Source organism: Perca flavescens, chromosome 21 (genome assembly GCF_004354835.1).
Source record: "Perca flavescens isolate YP-PL-M2 chromosome 21, PFLA_1.0, whole genome shotgun sequence".
In the NCBI taxonomy this organism is placed as follows: domain Eukaryota; kingdom Metazoa; phylum Chordata; class Actinopteri; order Perciformes; family Percidae; genus Perca; species Perca flavescens.
Window position 1 is genome coordinate 6121485 of NC_041351.1, and position 19641 is coordinate 6141125.

At 40.7% G+C, this 19641-nt stretch overlaps 1 protein-coding gene across 1 annotated transcript in view; it reads right to left on the reverse strand.

The window, feature by feature from the left end:
• tbkbp1 (TBK1 binding protein 1) overlaps positions 1-19641 on the reverse strand; it is a 59003-nt gene that overhangs the window by 12772 nt on the left and 26590 nt on the right. The window contains exons 2-7 of the mRNA XM_028568029.1: positions 18076-18328; positions 14962-15087; positions 11167-11271; positions 7029-7176; positions 4589-4791; positions 3327-3388 (exon numbers count right to left, since the gene is read on the reverse strand). Coding sequence (XP_028423830.1) covers positions 3327-3388; positions 4589-4791; positions 7029-7176; positions 11167-11271; positions 14962-15087; positions 18076-18318 — 887 coding nt within the window. The 5' untranslated portion in view covers positions 18319-18328. The remainder of the gene's footprint in view (positions 1-3326; positions 3389-4588; positions 4792-7028; positions 7177-11166; positions 11272-14961; positions 15088-18075; positions 18329-19641) is intronic.

A 19641-nucleotide genomic window follows, 5' to 3' on the forward strand; every position in this document is an offset into this window, starting at 1 on the left:
AAAGTTTTCTAAACTTTTTTTTTTTATTTCCAACAAGAAATGGGAAATCAATTTAAAATCATCGTGTCTGTCGTGATTTATTGGAAACTGCTCATATTTTGTGAAAGCTGAAGAGGGATTAGTCAGTCACTCTACTGAATTAAAGAGGGTGTGGGGGGGGGGGTATTGCCAGGTGGCTGCCAACATCTACAGCCGTGTGGCTTGTGGTTGGTGAGGGCAGCTCATTTACGTATTACTAGTTATGAGTGAAGCACATGAAAATCCACAAATGTAGTCACGAAAACTGTGACAGATTCTAGGATTAGCCAGTTCTTATGAAACAGAAACATTTTCAAAACGAGAACAAACCAGATCAATTTCTTTTTGTTTTTTAAGTGAAACTTTCATGAATCCATCAGTTGAATTGCTGGTATATCAACAGTTTCAGTGTACAGGAGAAGCTTTAAAAGGATCACAATGAAATGAAGTTACTGACAAAACCCTCCATTTTTAAATACCAGCAATTTCCTCCAACAGACTCTCCTAAAGGGCCGATGATTCTTAGGGCAAAGCTGGTGTTAATGTGCTCCACAGCCAGTGGAACAATGTGAAAGTACAGTTACTTCAAGCGTAACTCTCACCAAAATGCAACCTAGGGTCTTTTTGTGAATGTATCCGAGTCAAACATTCGTTTAAAAGCATATTTAGGACGGAAGCGTCACTTTTAAGATTTACTGTATTCTTGTTTTTGGTCAAATGGCTTTTTGAATGGGAGTGATAGTGGCACTTTTAGCCTCAAAATAGCTATTTTTAAAACACTAAGAAGGCTCGACACAACATGAAACTTTGCTCGAAGTATCACCAGGGGCTCTACACCTTAATGAAAGCATTGACAACGTTGTTTGTGTACCCAGAGTTTACTCACCGTAGCTCTTGTTGTTTCCGGCCGCTAACACCTCGGCAGTCAAAACCAGTCGATATCAAAACAAGTAGCCCCAGATTTAGTATATCCCGTGTGCCGGTGTAGTTAAGGTGTAGAGACCCTGGTGATACTTCGAGAAAAGTCTTATGTTGTGTCGAGCTTTCTTAGTGTTTTAAAACTATTTTGAGGCTAGCATAAAAACAAAAATACAGTAAATCTTAAAAGTGGCGCTTCCGTCCTAAATATGCTTTTAAACGAAAGTCTGACTTCGACATTTTGGCGAGAGTTACGCTTTAAGGTTCTTTACTTGAGTATTTCCATTATATGCAACTTTATAGTTCTACTCCATTACATAGCCACTCAGAAGTAAATAGCGTAAACCCATCTGACAGTTTTGGTTACTTTTCAGTTTCAGTTTTTCATCCCCTTCCTGTATAGTGAAAACTGTTGAAAAATGTTGGATGTTTGTGATAAACTGAATGATGAAGTTTCCTTTTATGTGTTGAGACAATTCTACTACTTCTTCTTAAGCTACATAAAGTCTTAAAAAAACCTCTTAGATCAGCTGGAAAATGCATCGACACAAAGCTGAAAACAGGGCTGTTTTTCTGACACCATGAAAAGTTTTAAAACTTTTTGGAGATACCTGGTTCTCACAGGACAGTGACGCTACAAACATATTATGATCTTATAGAATATGATGCATTGCTGTCGATTAAACTACCCAACAGTATATAAAGGAGTTAAACTGAACACAACCATAAACATCTACAGCAGGAAAATTAATCCAGAAACATCATATCATCGATATAATGGAAAAAACTTAAAGGTCCAATGTGTAGGAATTTCTCCTATCTAGCGTTGAGATCATATATCGCAATCAACTCTCTCGCACCACGCAGTTAAAAAGTACGTATTACAGCTACAGTAGCCTTCACGCTTCAAAAAGCCGGTCTCTTGCTCTTTTCAATATTCTTTTTCTGGGCGAAGAAGAACACTCCTGTTCCTCAAATTTGGATTTTGAATATGTGTGGTCCTCCATGTTTCCTTCTTCAAACTTGCCGGGCCGGGAAGCTACGATACCCATTAGCAGCGTTAGCGGCACCTGTGAGTTTATCATGTGACAGTGAAAACGTGAAAGGCGGAGCAGCATGTCCTGTATGTCCCTTACCAGCTAACGTATTTCAAGATGGAGCATGAATATGGAGCGTCTACCCCAGTTCATGCAAACGCAAATGTAACATTTCAAGCCAAAAGGAATACTAGGAATTGATGGTGGTGGTAAATATTAATGAAAAAGGACAAGCTTGTGAACAGGCAACACAGATTTTGATAAAGAACAACTAAACACGTTACACACTGGGGCTTTTTAAAAGTACATTTGCTGATACATAGTTTTACTTACATGTAAGTAAGGTTTTAATTGCAGGACCTTTACTTGTAGTAGTGTGGTAGTATTTTTACTGAAGTAAAGGATCTGAAAAATTTCACTTCCACCACTGTCCACACACAGCACATGAAAAATCTTCCATATTAATCTGTTCAGTTTACACTAAATGAACCCAATTACAAGAAAAAGCACCAGGAAACAGAGTCGAGGCATCACAGGTTTTCAGTAGGAGTAAGTGATATTGTTGAGTAAAACCAAAAGGTGACCGTGGTCTGGAAAAAGCAGTAGGCTTTCACCACACACTCAATACAAACTCAGCCTCTTCGCTGCCGCACCATTTACTTTCAGTTTGTTCCCCATCGAAACACTCTTGGGGTTTCACTGTGTGGGAGTCATCTGCCCAACCTGCTGTGGTTTTTACTTACCTGTAACACCTTGTAAACAGTAAGATGATAAGCTACTTTCTTTCCTCTCAGCACAAGTTTATCTCTTTGGCTGTAAAGTGGCAGAGAAATGAGTGGAAACAGTGCAGCTTGAATGTTCACTATTTCTCTTTTTGTAAATTTCAGGTGTGGAAGCATAAGACAGAGAATGCATAGGTAGACAAAACTGGACTTAATGCCTCAAAGAGATGAGGAAGTGGACAGGAAGGTGTCCTACACTGTGCTCACACTGCCCCCTACTGCTCAGTCTAATCTCTTGCCAAATGAGCAAAAGTGTAATGCAGAAGCAATGGTGTTGCAGTTGAATGCACATATACTTCAGTATTTAGTAAATACAGTTTTTGTGCTCCAAGAATAAGGCTCCTTTAGTAATGCTGCATTTGAACGCAGTTAGCCAGCGATGGCGAGCTCATAGTTTCTAATGAGGCCACTGGAGGTCATCACAGCCGGAGAATATAGATTTAGATGAGGAGCGGCTTTTTAGTGAATACTTTCTCCTTTTGCTCTTTCTTTTCTCTGATGTTGCCATAGATGATGCTCCTTAACCAATATCTGTTCCCCAAAAAAAAAAAGATTGGCTGTGGTCACTTACTGCTCATCTCCCACCTTCTTTATCCACTCCACATCACACTGCTTGCACGGAGAAGTCATTTCCTGCCGAAGTAGAGCGTGAAATTAGATTAGTATGCAGGTGCTGGTAGAATATTAGACAAAATCTGACAGCAAGAGCCCATCAAGGCAACATGTTTGAAGGTAACATCATCAGAAATGAAGTGGACATGGGTGAAAACAGGTCTATTGATAATTATTATTCAAGCTCTGTGTGTGTGTGTGTGTGTGTGTGTGTGTGTGTGTGTCTACATGTATGTGCCACTGTGGACCTTTTTTTATGGCATTATGTGTGTATGTGAAGTCATCCCGAAGCCCTCATATTTAGCAATATTACCAAAACAGAGAGAGATAACTGCATTTGAAAGTTGAGATTGTGTTGTCGTTTTAGTGACTAATGAGATGCTCTGATTTGGCATAAAATGTCAGCAAATCAGCTGTAAGAAGATCACGACACATACAATTTTGGATTTTTTTTTTTTTCCACCCCTACTAACTAAGTACAATATTGATTTCAGCACTAATGGAATAAACTGTAGCATATTCAGTCCTCTGTCACGTCCTGGGTAGAGCTGGACTCTGACACTGATATGTTGGGATTTTAGTCCCTACATAGCTCAATGCCTACAGCTTGACACTACACTGGCAAGGTCAGGGTTTTATGTCCCACTGGAGCCGGGAATACATCCCCCACAGTGCTTTAAAGCTGTTTGAATAACGCTGTTTATCTTGGATATGTTCTGTTATAGGATGACTACCACTGTAAGTATGAGCGGCCCAGAATCCCTAGGAATTCTTTTCATATTGGACGATTCTGCAGCAAGCAATTTACATCAAACGTCAACGTTCAATCGGAACAATGTTGTCTTTTACATGCCGTTCATTGGGCTTTTATCCAAAGCGAATTTACAATAAGTGTAATCAACCATGAAGATACCATTCCAAAATGGGAGAAAAAAAATGATGGGAGAATGATGTCTTTAAATATACCGGTAATCAGTTTTATGTTTTGTTTGTTTTTGCAGAATCGTCCAATATCAATATTCTGGACATAGATGTTGACATTTACATTTCTCTTAACACTTGTTCACAAATCAATCAGGACCTTCACGAGAATCCATCACAAGATATTATTTTGGGGTCAGTTGTTTCTCTGACCGTGTCTTTACATAACTTAAAATGTCCAGGCACAGTACACTCCACTCATGTGGCACCCCAAGCACTCAAAAACAAACTAGCACTGACCCTGTCCCTCTGGCTGTTCTGCAGCATCCTCATCTCCTCCTTCATTCTCTCGCACTCCCCCTTCAGCTCCTCTTCCCTCTGACATGCCCCCTGGGCCTCGTGCCGCGCCCCCTCCAGCTCGGCCTCCAGCCGCTGCAGCTTCAGGTCGGACAGGGCATCCAGGCTGCGGGAGCTCTGAAGGGTTAAAGCTGGACAGTCCAGCACTGCGAGGAAAGAGAGAGAAGATGTAAAAGTGAACAAAACCCTTCATTTCCATTGCTAGAATTTCAACAGCCATGTTCTGTCCGAACTTTCTGCCTGTTAAAAGGAAGTTTGTTTTCCCGCAGCTGTCGCACCAAATGCTTAGCCTCGTGAGACCGTCCTGATCTGGCGAGCTCCAGTTTTCCACTCGCAGATCAGTCTGGCATCTTGAGGCAGAGAAAATTTGGAGCCGGTAGCCAAACGACCGGGCCAATCAGCGTTGGTTTTGAGGTGGGTTAGGTGGTGATAGACAGATGGTTTATCCAATCAGCTAACCAGTATTTTCAGACAGCGGTTGCCCTAATTCTGTTAGCCGCTCGCTAATGCTTTTTTTTCTCTTGGATCCTTCTTTTGGAATATGGACCGGGAACCTGAAATGGTGACTTTTATTGCTGAGCTAACGAGCTATGCTTTGCCTGCAGCAGCAGGGGCGGGCTTGTGGTTGTATTTTCATACGCTTCGTGGATCTGATTGGTTGATTTGGCCCGTCTATCACCAACATAGGTGATAGACAGATGGTTCATCCAATCAGCTAACCAGTATTTCCGCCCCTTCCCAAAAGTTCTCCAACGGAAAGTTCCCAGATGGATATGCCGAGCAAATGCGAAGCAATCCATCTGGCGGAGTCAGGTTACCAAATGCTTGCTCTCGGGGGGGGGAATTGTTGGGTCTCTGTAAATTAGAGTGTGATCTACCTGTAAAGTGTCCGGACATAACTTCTGTCATGATTTGACACCATAAATACAATTGAATTGAATCGCTTTTAGTCCTGACTAATGCAGCATTCTGCTGTCCACGGTTGTTGTACAGTAGATGAGTATGAAAGAGCAGAAGAGCTGACTTCTTCCAAGGGCAGCATCTTTCAGTTGGTACCTGGGTGATGTGATCTGTGTGGGCATGTTAGTGATTCAGCTCCGCTCACACAGACTCAAGTCCTTGAGCCAGAAGACAATGTAACAGTGCATCATCTTTTATATCCCAGCTCCTACTGCCTCCTCACCCGGGTGTGCAGTCCTAAGTGGACACATACTGTACGTGGCTATTTCCTCACATTCACACACACAAACACAGCTACTAATCAACAATACAACCTTTCAAACTCAAACAAATTTAAGGAATAAAAAAAAAGATAATACACCCCTTTTTACATTAAAGACGAGAGCTTGATGCAGAATAATACCTCCTCTTCATCAAGCTATACCATCAGTTAGAGGCATCTGTTGAGGTGGCGGTGACACATTTCTTCCAGGTTTCAGTCAGCCGCCCATGTCGTTGAAGGGAGCAGAGTTTAGCATCTACTGACTCAATAACCGCTAAAGTTGAACACAATCTCTTCTACAACAGCGGTGGACTGCATATTCTATCTTGAATTCTGTGCTGCTGTCTCAAAATGAGGGACTCTGCTGACTTGGTGAGGCTTTATAGTCCAAAATCATATGTGGTTTAAGGTTTTAATCGCATGCTTTTTCTCTCATAAATGCAGTTAAAGCAATGGAGTGACCCGGCTTGTTTGAAGCATTTGATACAGGATTGAATTTGCATCGTAATAAGTTTAAATTATCTCACAGGTTTTCTAGCATTTGGTAATGCAGCCTAATTACAATAGAGATCACTTGGCTGTACAGATGGAAGCGACAGGCTTAATAATACGGAGAAATCCTCAAATTTATAGTACCAGGCACAAACAAATGTTCTGAGTTTCAGTCACTAGCAGCCACATTGATTCGGAGGTCTTTTTTTTTTTTTTTTTTTTTTTTGTGACTGAGGAGTTGGAACAAAATGTTCCAACTGGTTCTCTCCAACAGGCCGAAGATTCACCTGACCTCAACTGAAAATGCTTTTCTGGCCAGATTCTTGGATTTGATTAAAGATACAGAGAAAAGATGAGTGACTAACAGAGATAACGGCTGGTTGATATTAAAATGTATTTTCTTATTCAACTTATTTTTACAGTAACTATCAAAAAAATAAAATAACCAAGCAACCCTCTGAATTTTGTATTGTATTGTATTTATACATATATAAATGAGGGATGTGCCGGTTTTTAAAATCTCATGCTACGATTATTGTGGCGATAATCAGGATAATGATGGTAAAAGAAATTGTTGGCTGTATTGTTGCCATCAGAATTTCTTTACAGTAGAACCAGGACATCTCAACTATAGATCTACATCCTGAGTGAGAGGTGACAGCCACTCACAGTGTTGGTCCGGTCCGGCATGCAGCTGCAGGTACTGCATGTCTTTGCTGTGCAGCTGCATGTTGAGTTTCTGCAGGGAGTTTTCCCTCTGCCTCAGAGCTGACTCCAGGCCCAGGATACGCTCCACATGCTTCTCCACCAGACTGGACTGTAATCACACACATTTTCCATGCTTTATTTAAATCTTCCAACTGCATGATGCATACACAGGATTAACATAGTTACAGAAGTTATATACCAGGGGTGTCAAACTCATTTTCACTAGAGCCACACTGGAAAAAGAGAATCACACCAAGGGCCAGACATGTAGAGTTTTTTTGACGTGCTTTTGTTACTGCATGTCACTTTTTTGTAAACATTTTGATAGCTTTTTTCCTCATTTTTGTTGTTTTTGTTGCTTCCTCAGACATTTGTCACCTTTTTTCTAAAGTTGTTGCTTTTTCCCGACATTTTTGTACACTTTTGGTTGACATGAAGCCCTAAAAAAGTCATCAAAAGAGTTCCTTCTGGGGGAATTTCTGATTCTCAGAGTCAGCAAATCTGCCATATTCTGCTTTGAATGACACTTAATTGCAGTTTAAAAAACACTTTCCTGTGTTTTTGGTTTGGCGCACAACTAGGTGGGCCAATATTTATTGAGAACCCAAATTGATATACGGCCCGGATCTTAATCTACAAGGGGCCAGATTTGGCCCGCGGGCCTTGAGTTTGACACGTGTTATATACAGTACGTTCTTAGGCAAAGCGACCTACAGCCAGGCTACTTTTTCTACTTTGTAACTCACTAAAAGCCAGTTTGTGAGAATGTCCCTTTCTGGTCTATATATCCCTGCCACTGCTGAATTACTTTAATTACTTGTCATTACTAAATGACCCCCCCTTAAAGTGATCAATGCTACTTCAAAAAAAAAAAAAAAAATATAAAAACAATAATATCATATTATCAATAGAAGTATTTTAAACTAAGTAAAGCGCTGTAATGTGAACAGTCTATAGTGCGATAGAACAATAAAATCTGAGTTTATCTGTGTTTTAACAGAAGTAGACACAACCAGCAACTGCAATTTGTAGATTTGTTTAGCCGCCAAAAGGTGACTGCGAGCCGGCTATTAGACACGCCAGATGATGGTCTTTTCAGGGGCCATTCACATCCTGGCACTGATATTATACGACTGATAACCAGGCATCGGTGTTTTATTCTTATCCTAAAAACTTTGAGGTATGTACTTTTATGCTGGACTCGGTAAACTTTGCTTAACTGAACTCTTTGTCTCAGATTGATTGTTGTGTTCTGGTAAACTTAAGTCCGATGTAAGAAGGCGCTGGAATTAATAAATTGGAGTCAGATTTGATAGGCCTTAGCGCCTTATTTTAGACATAATTCCCTCTGCAGTACATGGAATATATATATATATATATATATATATATATTTATTATGTCGATGAGTGAGTGGGATGTTACAGATCAATGTGGCCCAGTAGTTAGCTGGAGCAGTATTAGCCGTTGCCGCCACAGACTTCAGGTGACATTGACACTGTGTCAGTCCTCGGCAGGTGGCAGTTCCAAGATTTTTGGCTCACTTCCTCCCGTAATCACTCTGCCCACTTAAAACTGCTGAGGCTGCTCGACAGGAGGTGCTCAATGGACTTCACTGTCATATGAGAGGGTTTATTATCACAGAGGGGATCTGGGAAGACCAGCCAGCCAAGCTGTTCAGTTGGACGCGTATACCTGGGGCTGGATCGACTTTGATTTGTAACCAGTTACAGAAATGTGCTTATAAAAGGAGATTCTCACAGTATGAAAAATGCAACAAAAGAGGATTAAGCTAAAAACTAATCTTAGTATCTTTTTTTTAAATTAAAGGAAGTTGCAGTTTGTGGAAAAGAAATATTTACAATACTTTACTAAATTAAATCTTTCAAGATTGATGTGGCTTTACAGTCAATCAAGAGTTTGTCTTGTGTCAGAGGAGAAATTTCACTGATTAACTCTAAAAGGACTCTTCTCTCTGAAGGACTGTTGACTCAGTATAAGAAAACTGCTTGCTCAGAGTGCCATTACTTTGAAATGAGCAGTGTACTCTAAAGTGCCCGGTCAAAGTGTCTGTCTGTTTTCTTTATCGTTCTATCAGAGCGACAAAAGGAAAAGTAATGTCAGGAGAGAGGAAACGGACAGTCGTAGTATACATTAGTTTCCATCATTTACACAGGGTAGTGATAATCCAATATCACCCAATGAGGTAATGGGGAGAAAGTTAACGTTTTTGTTTTGAGGTATGCAACAGAAATATAGAAACTACAAGAATGTATCAAGAATTTGATATTGTTTTCAGTCACATTTGTATGAAAAATTCAGGCGACGTGTCCCGTGTGATAGCAAAAGTCAGCGTTGACTTATTGTAACTTAACTATTCCAACGTACTTACGTACTTAACTAACACCACATACGTAAGCTGCAAATACTTTCATGCACGCAATGATCTTTTCACATCTAAGTTATCGTGTAACCTCTCCACAAGCAGCACCTACAATAACAACGCCTCTTATGATCATATACAATCAAGCAATTAAAAATTCGGACAGGAAGCCGATAAGATCTCATCATTGTCATGTTCTCAAGAAATTAAATATGTTACATTTCGATTAATTGTATTAAATTTGCAGATCTTAAACTTGTATATAAGTGCCTACATAGCCAGGCTCCCCAGGTGCTCAGTGACCTAGATGTTCCTCTTAGAGCTTTGGGTTGCTTTAAGATGCTCTTATGTAAATCTTCATTTGGTCAAACAGCCTTCTCTGTTTGAGGGATGAATATGTGAAATGCGTTACCTACTGAACTTAAAAATGATCCTGACTGGGATCATTTTAAACTTCTTCTGAAACAGTTTTTGAAGAGGGTGCAGTCATGTAGTCATGAATGATCTGGTACTCCTGTTGTATGGTGATTTATTGTATTAGTATGTGTTGTGTTGTGTATTGTTTTGTCTGTAGCTTCTTGTGAATTTTTGCATTTCAAAGTGCTCATATTATGCTCATTTTCAGGTTCATAATTGTATTGAGAGGTTGTACCAGAATAGGTTTATGTGGTTTAATTTTCAGAAAACACCATATTTTTGTTGTAGTGCACATTGCTGCAGCTCCTCTTTTCACCCTGTGTGTTCAGGTCTCTGTTTTAGCTGCAGAGTGAGACATCTCACTTCAGTTCCATCTTTGTTGGGAGTCGCACATGCGCAGTAAGTACTGCTAGCTTGTTGCAGAGAAAAAGGGCGTGCCCCGCTAGCAGCTAGGCGAGCATTATAACGTGTTCCGCTGTTTGGAGCAGTTGGTGAACAGTGTTTTCTGTTGGAGATGGTAAGTCCCTTTGCGGTGGTATTTGGACTTTTTCACTTTGTAAACCTATAATGTGCACAAAAAAATATATAACACAATAAAGGAAAGTGGAAAAGCCCAAAATCACAATATGAGCACTTTAAGTTACGTATCTATTGTTGAGTTTGTGTTGTCTACTGTCTTAAAAAGAATTATTTAAAAAAAGAGGGTCCATTTAGGGACGTGCATTGCAAATTAGCTTAGGCTATAAATGCTGTGGTGTGTGGCATAGGTCTATGCTACATACTTGTCGCTATAAAAATAAACAAAAAAACAAACCCAAACCACAATCTTTTCCTGACCTATTAGTTTTTTACCAGGTTCTGCACTGCAGCTTGCGCAGGCGCACTGATTGCTCGAGTTGCCTGGACATGTGTAGGATAACGCACGGAAAATAAGTATATGTTGGCATTGTCACATTGAAACAGGAAAGGGACAAACACGATTGTCTGGAATATTATTGTGTTGTAGCATTAAGATTTCCCCTAAATTGGAACCAAACCTTAAAAACAGCTCTGGACTAAGTTTACATAAATACATTACATGTATGCAGAGAGGTGTCCACGTACTGTTGGCCCCATAGTGCATTTGGTGACTTAAATGTAATCATCTCTTTTATGATTAATGCATGATCATGATGTCAGCCATGCCGACATTTACACTTTATATTCAGCAGAATGTGAAACTGTAAGAATGTATTAATGAGCCATATGGCTTCTGCGTAAAAAAGAATGCACAGTGTAGTGGACTGAATGATGTCTCGGACCATTTTGTCGAGATCCCTCTGGAGGTTGCTCTTCTCCATGTGAATCTTCTCGTAGGCCTGGATCACATCCTCCAACTGCTCCTCTCTCTCCTTCCTCTTCTGGAGCTGAAAGCCAGATACAGAGAAAAAGCCATTGAGACCGAGGAAAAAAAAAAAAAAAAAAAAATATGGGTTGGCATAGATTCACTTAATTTTTTTTTCCTCCCTCTTTGTCAGTTTTCAAACATCCTCCCAAAAAGCAAGACCGAGACGAAAAACGCAACAAAAGCTTTCATAGTGAGAGTCGGCAAATGTGTCACTTAAGAAACTATTGTGTAACCAAGAAAATTTAGGACACCGAAATCCTGACACCAGCATGTACGCCTCCCCCATCCATCTTGACACACCAGGATTTCAACAATCTTTAGCACTATTTAAAAAAAAAAAAAAATGAATGTCTTGCTGTTCTTTCACACTGTGGCATAATAAGGGGGTGAATGTCACTGGATGCCATAATCACATACTCTTTGACAGATCTCAGGGAAGTGACGTACACCAAATTGAGTGAAAGGGAAACATTTTCAAAGCCGGAAGGGAAGTGTGTTTTTGTTGAAGAATATGGTCACTTTAGACAAAACGGAAATTGAGAGTGGGAGCAGCGGCAAGGGAGTGAGATAGCCGGCGAGGACAAAGAGGTTTATCACTGCTGTGTGCCGGAGCGGTGAGGCCTATTCAGCGTGTCTATGGTAACATATGCTTGTATAAATCTGGTACTAAGGATGGCTTGTCAACAGCATCGTGACTGAGGAGAGGGATTACTGGGAGTTGGATTTCTGTGAGGAGATTTTATCATTATCACCTTTTTTCCATTTTCACTTCTGTCTGGATTCTGATTGGTTTGTTGTTTTAAATGGCCTCTTGGGTTCAAAGCTGTCTGTTTTGTTCTAGTTTTCTTGGAGAGTGTTTTTAGTTTAATTAGTTGGTATAAAACTAGTTGGTGTGATTGCAGTGTGGAACTGAGGGCTTTCCTCTGTAAAGGGAGGAATTCAAGGTGCCAGTTTGAACGTTGCTTCAGTTTGAATACATCAGAGAGGATCGCTAAAACTGGCCAATTTAAAGGATAGTTCTTCGTTTTTACAACTAGGATCTTATTTCCTATCTCTATCAGTTATGACAACACTGTATTTATCATACTAAATGCTAAGCTCCAGAACATACTGACAATAGCCAGGTTTCCTTCTAACCCCACTAATTTCCAACATCTGCGGAATGGCTGCGGATCGGCTCTGCTGCGTGTTGGCTCCGTGCTCCGCCGTCCTTCACTACCCACCAGGCCCGGATTTGTTGCGGAGCGGCTGCGGCCATGACTGCCAGCTGAAATCACAAGAGACCCACGAGATCTCATGATTTCCCGTATAATCTCGCGATCTAACAGGATGTAGTTTCTATAAACAGAACCACAAAACCAACACTTCAGGCGTGTCTCCGCCCATTGTGACGTTTTCAAGGTGTAGTGCAATGAAAAATGATCTGCCGGGAGCACTGTGTATTTTATTTTGAAAATTAACCGGATGTTTTATTTTGTTTCTGTGCTCGACTTCCTGTCCCGCACTATCTGCCCTGTGCTGAATTGCTGCGGAGCTCTCCGGCGTCCGTCAAAAATAGAAGCTGTGCGTATCGGCTCCGGAGGGCTGCGGATCGCCAGAGCTGGGACGAAGTCGCAACGCAGCCGTTCTGCAGTCAGTGGAAATACACACACTGACTTTAATGGAAACCTAATGACTCCGCCGCCGTTGCGGAGCAGATCCGCAGATGTTCTGCAGTTGGTGCAAATCAAGGGTAAGTGTAGTGCTATTTTGAACCGGATTTCCAGAGAATCTGCATAAGAAAATGCAAATGAATTGCGCTTCCATTAGGCTGCACAATGTACTTGTTTTTTATTGCCATCGCAAAGTCAACTTGCACCATAAACACATCGCATAAGACTGCAATATTGCACTGAGGTTTTTTTTGGGTGTTGTTTGAAAGAGTATCCGTAGACCCCTGCACTTTAAAATGTAAATAGCGTTCATATTTTTTTCTATTGGTACCTTTTGTGTTCATTTCAATTTGTTCAATAAAAGGATGTTGGAAATAATTGTTTTATTCAACAATTTGTTTTATTTTACCAGAATACGGAAAGCAGCAGGAAGGCAGAACTGTACACTTAATATCTTTATTTATCGCAATTAATATCGTTTTCGCGATATTCAACGTTGCCAGGTATTGCATATTTTCCTCATATCCTGCAGCCTTAGTTTCCATCCACTACTGTTGCATGTGTCCATACACCACTTGTTGAAGTAAAACTGTTGTAATCAAGGCCAGATAAACAGAAATAATGCCCAAATGCACTACTTTTAACCCCTCGTTTCTTCCTTTCTCTCTGCTCAGGGTGTACAGTTTTTCTGTGGAATAATACCTTGTTTACTACCAGATATGTTGTGCAGTAATTTGATTAAGCATTTTAATTTAGGAAAATTATATTCAAACTATAACCCCAAAACTGAAACAGTGAAGGTCTTACAAGTAGATTTTGACACAGGGCCTCACTGTTAAGAAATAAAGCATATACTGTATATATCCTATAATATATTCCCAAAACTAAATGTAGGCCTACAAACAACATGCTCAGTATAGCCTTGGCGGTCTGTTCTTTTTTTGTTGTTGCATTTTATCAGAAAAACAACAATATTTTTTGCTTTCTGCTTTGTGACCTTTATATTTCTCTAATGCCTTCTCTCACCTTTCTCTGCTTCTCCCTTATAACTGCAAGTCACCCCTTTACCGAAAAGAACAGGATGAGGTTTGTATGTGTAGTGGTGGTGGTGGTGGTGGTGGTGGGGGGGTTAGGGGGGGGGGGTTCTGGGACATGCTCAGCGAGCCGTGTTACATTTCATCACTCTGAAAGCCCGGTGTTGGAGCCATGTGACCTTGTGTGTGCCGCGCTAATGACTTCTGCTGCTCCCATAAACCATTTCCTTCCTCTTTCTTGCTCTCAAGCATATTTCTTCTTTTTTTTACCAGTACCAGTTCAACCACTGCCTTCCTGTGTCAGTCGTTTCTCATTTCTATTTCCCCACGCTCTCGTTCACATAGTCACATTCTCCTCTCTCACTCACGACCGTTTTTTGGAAGGGAGTTGCAATCAAGTGTGCGGCAGAAAACTTTGAAGTAGTAAAACCGGTTCGTATTTCTTTTGGAATATGCCCGTGTAACGTGCACACATCTCGTTTTCAATTTTAAATCATGCTGTATATATATTTACTAATTAATTTCAAAATGTGTCATCCCACGTCTACTTTTCTTCTTTCTTAAGGCGCACATATTCAGCAAAAATCTTGGCCAGGTTCGTGCCCAATTATAGCGCGTCTCAAAAATAGAACACCAAAGTGAAAATCCCATGTCACATTGCTCCTTGGACGGTTTCTTAAAAACACCCAATCTCAGTAATTTTTTGCTTGGGCAGCAGCTTTAGTGCTTAATTAGTTTTGGACATCTTTCAGTGTATGTCCACCAGGGTTGGCCTATATTTTCTTTTTGATTCAATTAAATTGCAATGCAGGGAGGGATTTCTGCAGAATTCAAGCCCTGAGAAAACCCTTTTGTGTGATAAGGTTTATTCCAAATGAATATAGTAAGAATGGACTTTACTCTTGTTTCATACATATCCCATCTTGCCTCTGCTTTCTCTCATTTCTTCTCTTCCTCTCCCACCTCTCGTCCCCCATCTTCCCTCGGTCCGTCTCACCCTCTTGTCCTCATCCCTCCTCTTACCTCATGGGTCAGGACGTTGACCCTCTGCTGCAGGTTGCCATTTTCTGAGTGCAGCAGCGCCGTCTCTTTGCTCTCAAAGGAGCAGTAGGAGTTGGTGTCCTCCCCAAACTCGTTAATCATAGGGAACTGCAGGGGAAAAAAAGAAGTTAATTACATCATAGAAACATAGAATTAGATATGTAATAATAAGACTGAGTGTTGAGAACAAGATAGGTTAAAATATATATACTGTAAAAGAACCCTTTTACTTATTTATACTTTTTGTTTGTGTGCTTAAACTTCTTTTCCCTGCTGTTTTCTGCAATTTTTGATGATTTCACACTGAGATCATAAAAGATTCATCTTGTATCAACTGCAACTTCAGTTTGGCCCAGATATTACTCTGGGGATCAGGGTGTTTTAACTTCTTCATGAGCAAATGTTTCTTTCCTCATGAACTAGATTTTATTTTTCACTTCTCCTAAACTATTCTGTGAATTTACAGAGCAAGTTGCTTTAGTCGTACTTTCGGATTTCATCCCACACAATGAAATCTGGGGTGGGTGTGTGACTCAGCTGCTGTTTGTCCACCCATCAGTCACTTTGTCCATCTGTTTACTTTTGACTAAACTCAAAATTACACCCATTGGCCCCGAGAGTGTTTTTTTATTGCCAATCAAGATATCTCAGATGGCAGGGGAGTGTCACAGCTTACCGCACCACTATAGCATTGTTAGTGATTAGGCAAAATGCTAAGACTGGCGACAATTTATATTATTTTATTGACGACAAATCCCATGAAAAGAGTCACGTGTCACCCAGTGCAACAGTGTGGCTCTATGGCACAGAGGAAGATGATATATCAGGCTGTGATACACACACAATACTTGTTACAATAACTGTGCGTTTAGTTTGTTTTCCGCGTTTTTTTGACAGTAAGAAAAATAAAGATAACATATGTATATTATTATATAATTATATTATTATTGCATCTTATTGCCTCACAAGTCATGATTCCTGGGGGAATACATATTTGCTGTTGTATATGACATGAGGTGCAACTATGATGCAAACAGCATTTAAATAATGGAGAAAGAATTGCATTATATGCAGCTGCAATTATGCAGATATGACTGATTATGTAATCATAACTGTAGGAAATAGACTGTACCACATTGACTGTTGTTTTACTTGTGAAGTAAGCAATTTGTCTAGTTATAGTGCTAAACTGTTGTCTGGTAGCAAACTGCTGTGCTAGAAACACACGAGAAGAGTTATATAACTGCATGTGGTTCACCCTAAATGAACACATTTACATTTAGAGTGCCTACCATGAGCAGAGAGGGCTTTTCATTTTCTGTGTGAAGTCATTGCCGCTGATGCGATGTCTATTTGAGGAGCAAACAACCCTTTTCCATTTAGCAGAACACCTCTCTCTGCTTAGTTTAACAGTAAATGTTCGCAACAACGGCAGAACCCCCTTGGGGTCTCAAGAATCCTCATACTGCCGAGCATCGGGAGCTCTGAACTGGAGAACAACATCACTTTAACCCATAGCAAGCACTTACATCTGCATATTTACAACAGCTGTACTCAGGCATCTTAGCAACACTTACCTCTCCTTTTAAAAAAAAAAAAAGGATTAAAATAACAGAAAATAATCCAGATTTTTGCAATTTACATATGCACAGTTGTGATAACTCCAAACAGCCAACACCATGCTCTCCCCAAAATCAACACCTGTCTCTCTGGGAATGGGCCCTGAACAAACTGCCGCTTGCGAGTAAGCCAACAGCGATGTGGCAGCCTTCAGTAACAGCTGCACACTCAAATGATGCATTTTTTTTTTTGCACGGATACATATGTCAGGAGAGGAAAGACAAAGTAAAAGTACATTTCCATCATACTACTCTTAATTCCTCCTATACTGGGGGAAAAAAATCAATCATAAAATACCTTTTCTAAATCCAACAAAAAAACTCGGCAACACAAGCTGAGAAGAAAGCGGGTACGTTACACCATATAATTCCTAGAAAAAGTAGAACACCATACACTCATGTTAATTATAAGAATATCCAGGATTTCTTTTTTCTTTTATCCCCTTTGTTCTTAATTTCAGCAATTTATCTCTCCCTTGCTCTTTGCATCATTATCTCATTTTACTCTCTCATTTCTCTTCCTCTTTCTGTGTCTTACACTGCATCCTTACACCCATTGAGCTCCCTCTTTCCTCTTATTTTTTTCCACTTTTCCTCACTTTCTGTCCTCCCACGCTATTCCTTTACGCTACTACACCCCCCCCCCTCCCCCTCCCTTGTATATATGTCCTTTGGCCAGCTACTACAAGGAGGTGGATTTCTGCTTCACCTGCTTTCTCATCCAACCGAGAAGTAGTCTGCTTTCCACCATCAAGCAAGCAGGTCTGGCTATGCAGAAATGTTTGCAGTGTCACTCACTTGAAGCAGAGAGAAGATACTCTGTTTTTCAGAAAGATCCAGAGTAACATTTTGAATAGTGAAAAATAGTTGTGCTTGAGCTCATTTTTTTTTTTGGGATCAGGCAAGACTCTTTGTCTGTTTTGAATATCTGAGGGATGAGCCCTTCTGAACTCTGTGTGCAGCTCTTTGACGTGACCATTCTTCATATACAGTCACTATTTCCCTGCTGACTCCCAGTCGATTTCACCAATGATCCTAATGTATAATAATTAGGAGCAGTGAGCTATTAATTCAGTTTCAACAAGGGGTGATGTGTGCCAAACTTCTTTTACAGCCCCTCAGTTGCTCCCAGGGCTCCTTGCCGTTGTTACTCAATATTATTTTGTACTTAAACAGGAATTAGAACATCAATAGCCTTCTGCTTAGATATAGTAGAATGATTTATCATGTTTATTTTCCCGCCGGTCAAGGATCAAAGCCCACCAAAGCTTTCTCTCCTTTTGTCGCTGCCTCCATAATGCTAAAGGGTGGACAGCTCACTCCCCTTTCAAAAAGGCTCATAAATCAAAAAACTAACTGGCCTTATCATTGTCAGCACTGGAGGCTTTCTGTCTGATACCAACAAGGACAATAATAATTGGTTTAAAAAAATCTCCTCATCCTTTTGACTTTGTGCTTCGAAGTGAAAACTCTTTACCTTGATCTCATAGATCTTGAGTTTCCTCTTGATACTGGTGTTCTCGCGCTCCAGGCAGGACAGCCTCGTCTTGATGTCCTGATAGGCGGTGATAAGGGCGAAGTGGGAGGCAGAGTAGACATCGTCTGTGGGCAGCTGCGAGGAGTGCCACACCACACTGCCACAGCCATCCTCCTTCAGGCCTCCTGCGTCGCCGCCTCCTCCCAGCAGCCCCAGCTCCCCTCCTCCGAACAGAGACTGCATCACTCAGAGCCTGAGGACAGACAGTTGTGTGCTTATTCATTGTGAAATCACCAGATTGTTTCCATTCAATTAAATGTACCTACCTAAATAAATAAATAAATAAAACACCATTTCATATTCCTGGCAGGGGTCAACAATCAGTGCCACTGCAGCAGTGCTAAAAACATCAAGCAGACAAACAAAAGAAAACAAAGCCACAGTCGTCTGAGAGCAGTCGGATTTCTGGCACACACAATGTAAAATATTCAAAAGCAAAATGGGTACAGAGAGAGATGGGAGGCAGACTGTCGGGACACACTGTTGGTCCATGTGAAATTTAAAGATGACTCAGTATATTTGAACAAAGAGAATCAGGATTCTTCATCTCTGTGTTTTCATGATTCAAAGAGAAGCTGAAGTGAACTTGAGGCAGACGTGATTGCACATCAAGCCGGTGCAAAGATGCAATGCAGTGGACACAAATAGATGGAGAAGTGAAGTGAAGACAAAAATGTGAAAATGTTTCTAGTTCAGCAAAGAATTTGCCCTTAATCAAATACAGAACAACCTAGGAAAGAAGGAAAAGAACTTGGTAAGTTCTGAGATCAGTTAAGAGGCTGAGCTCACACACACACACACACACACACAACACACACACACACACACACACACACACACACACACACACACACACACACACACACACACACACACACACACACACACACACACACACACACACACACACACACTAGCAATAAGGTTCCCAAATATTTTTAAACTACAGCACACCTCCATACGGTCTTTTTTTCGGCGTGGCACTTAGCTTTCAGAGTACACTTTTGTGTCTCTTGAGGGCTGAGATGTATCTTTCTTTGAGACAACTTACATTGGTAAATCTTCCCATCACTTTTATCCGACAATCATTATTTCTTACTGTTGTGTGACTCGAAAACTCTTCGTGTCAACAGTGGCCAAGAATGACCAACGAACCAAAACCGTAAAGTTGCAGCCGGAAAGCTAAACAATGAGCTGAAACTGGCTGTAAAGCTGAGAGGAGCTGCAGATTCAGCAGATAATTCTCTGTAGGTTCATCACTCTGAGCGACCCCTTTCACATTGTCTTCACATTTAAATTTGACACTTTTAAATTAAAAATAAAACATAGGTTATATAAGCTTTAAAGTATATGGCCTCGGCCCTTCCTTCAGGCACCCCGGATGCTGCACCGCCCACTTTGGGGACCACTGGTTAAGTGGTTAAATTTGCACAAGTAATGCGAGATTAGTCTGAACACACATTAAGATTATCCAGGTTTCTAATCATCTACGGTGATGTGGGCCCG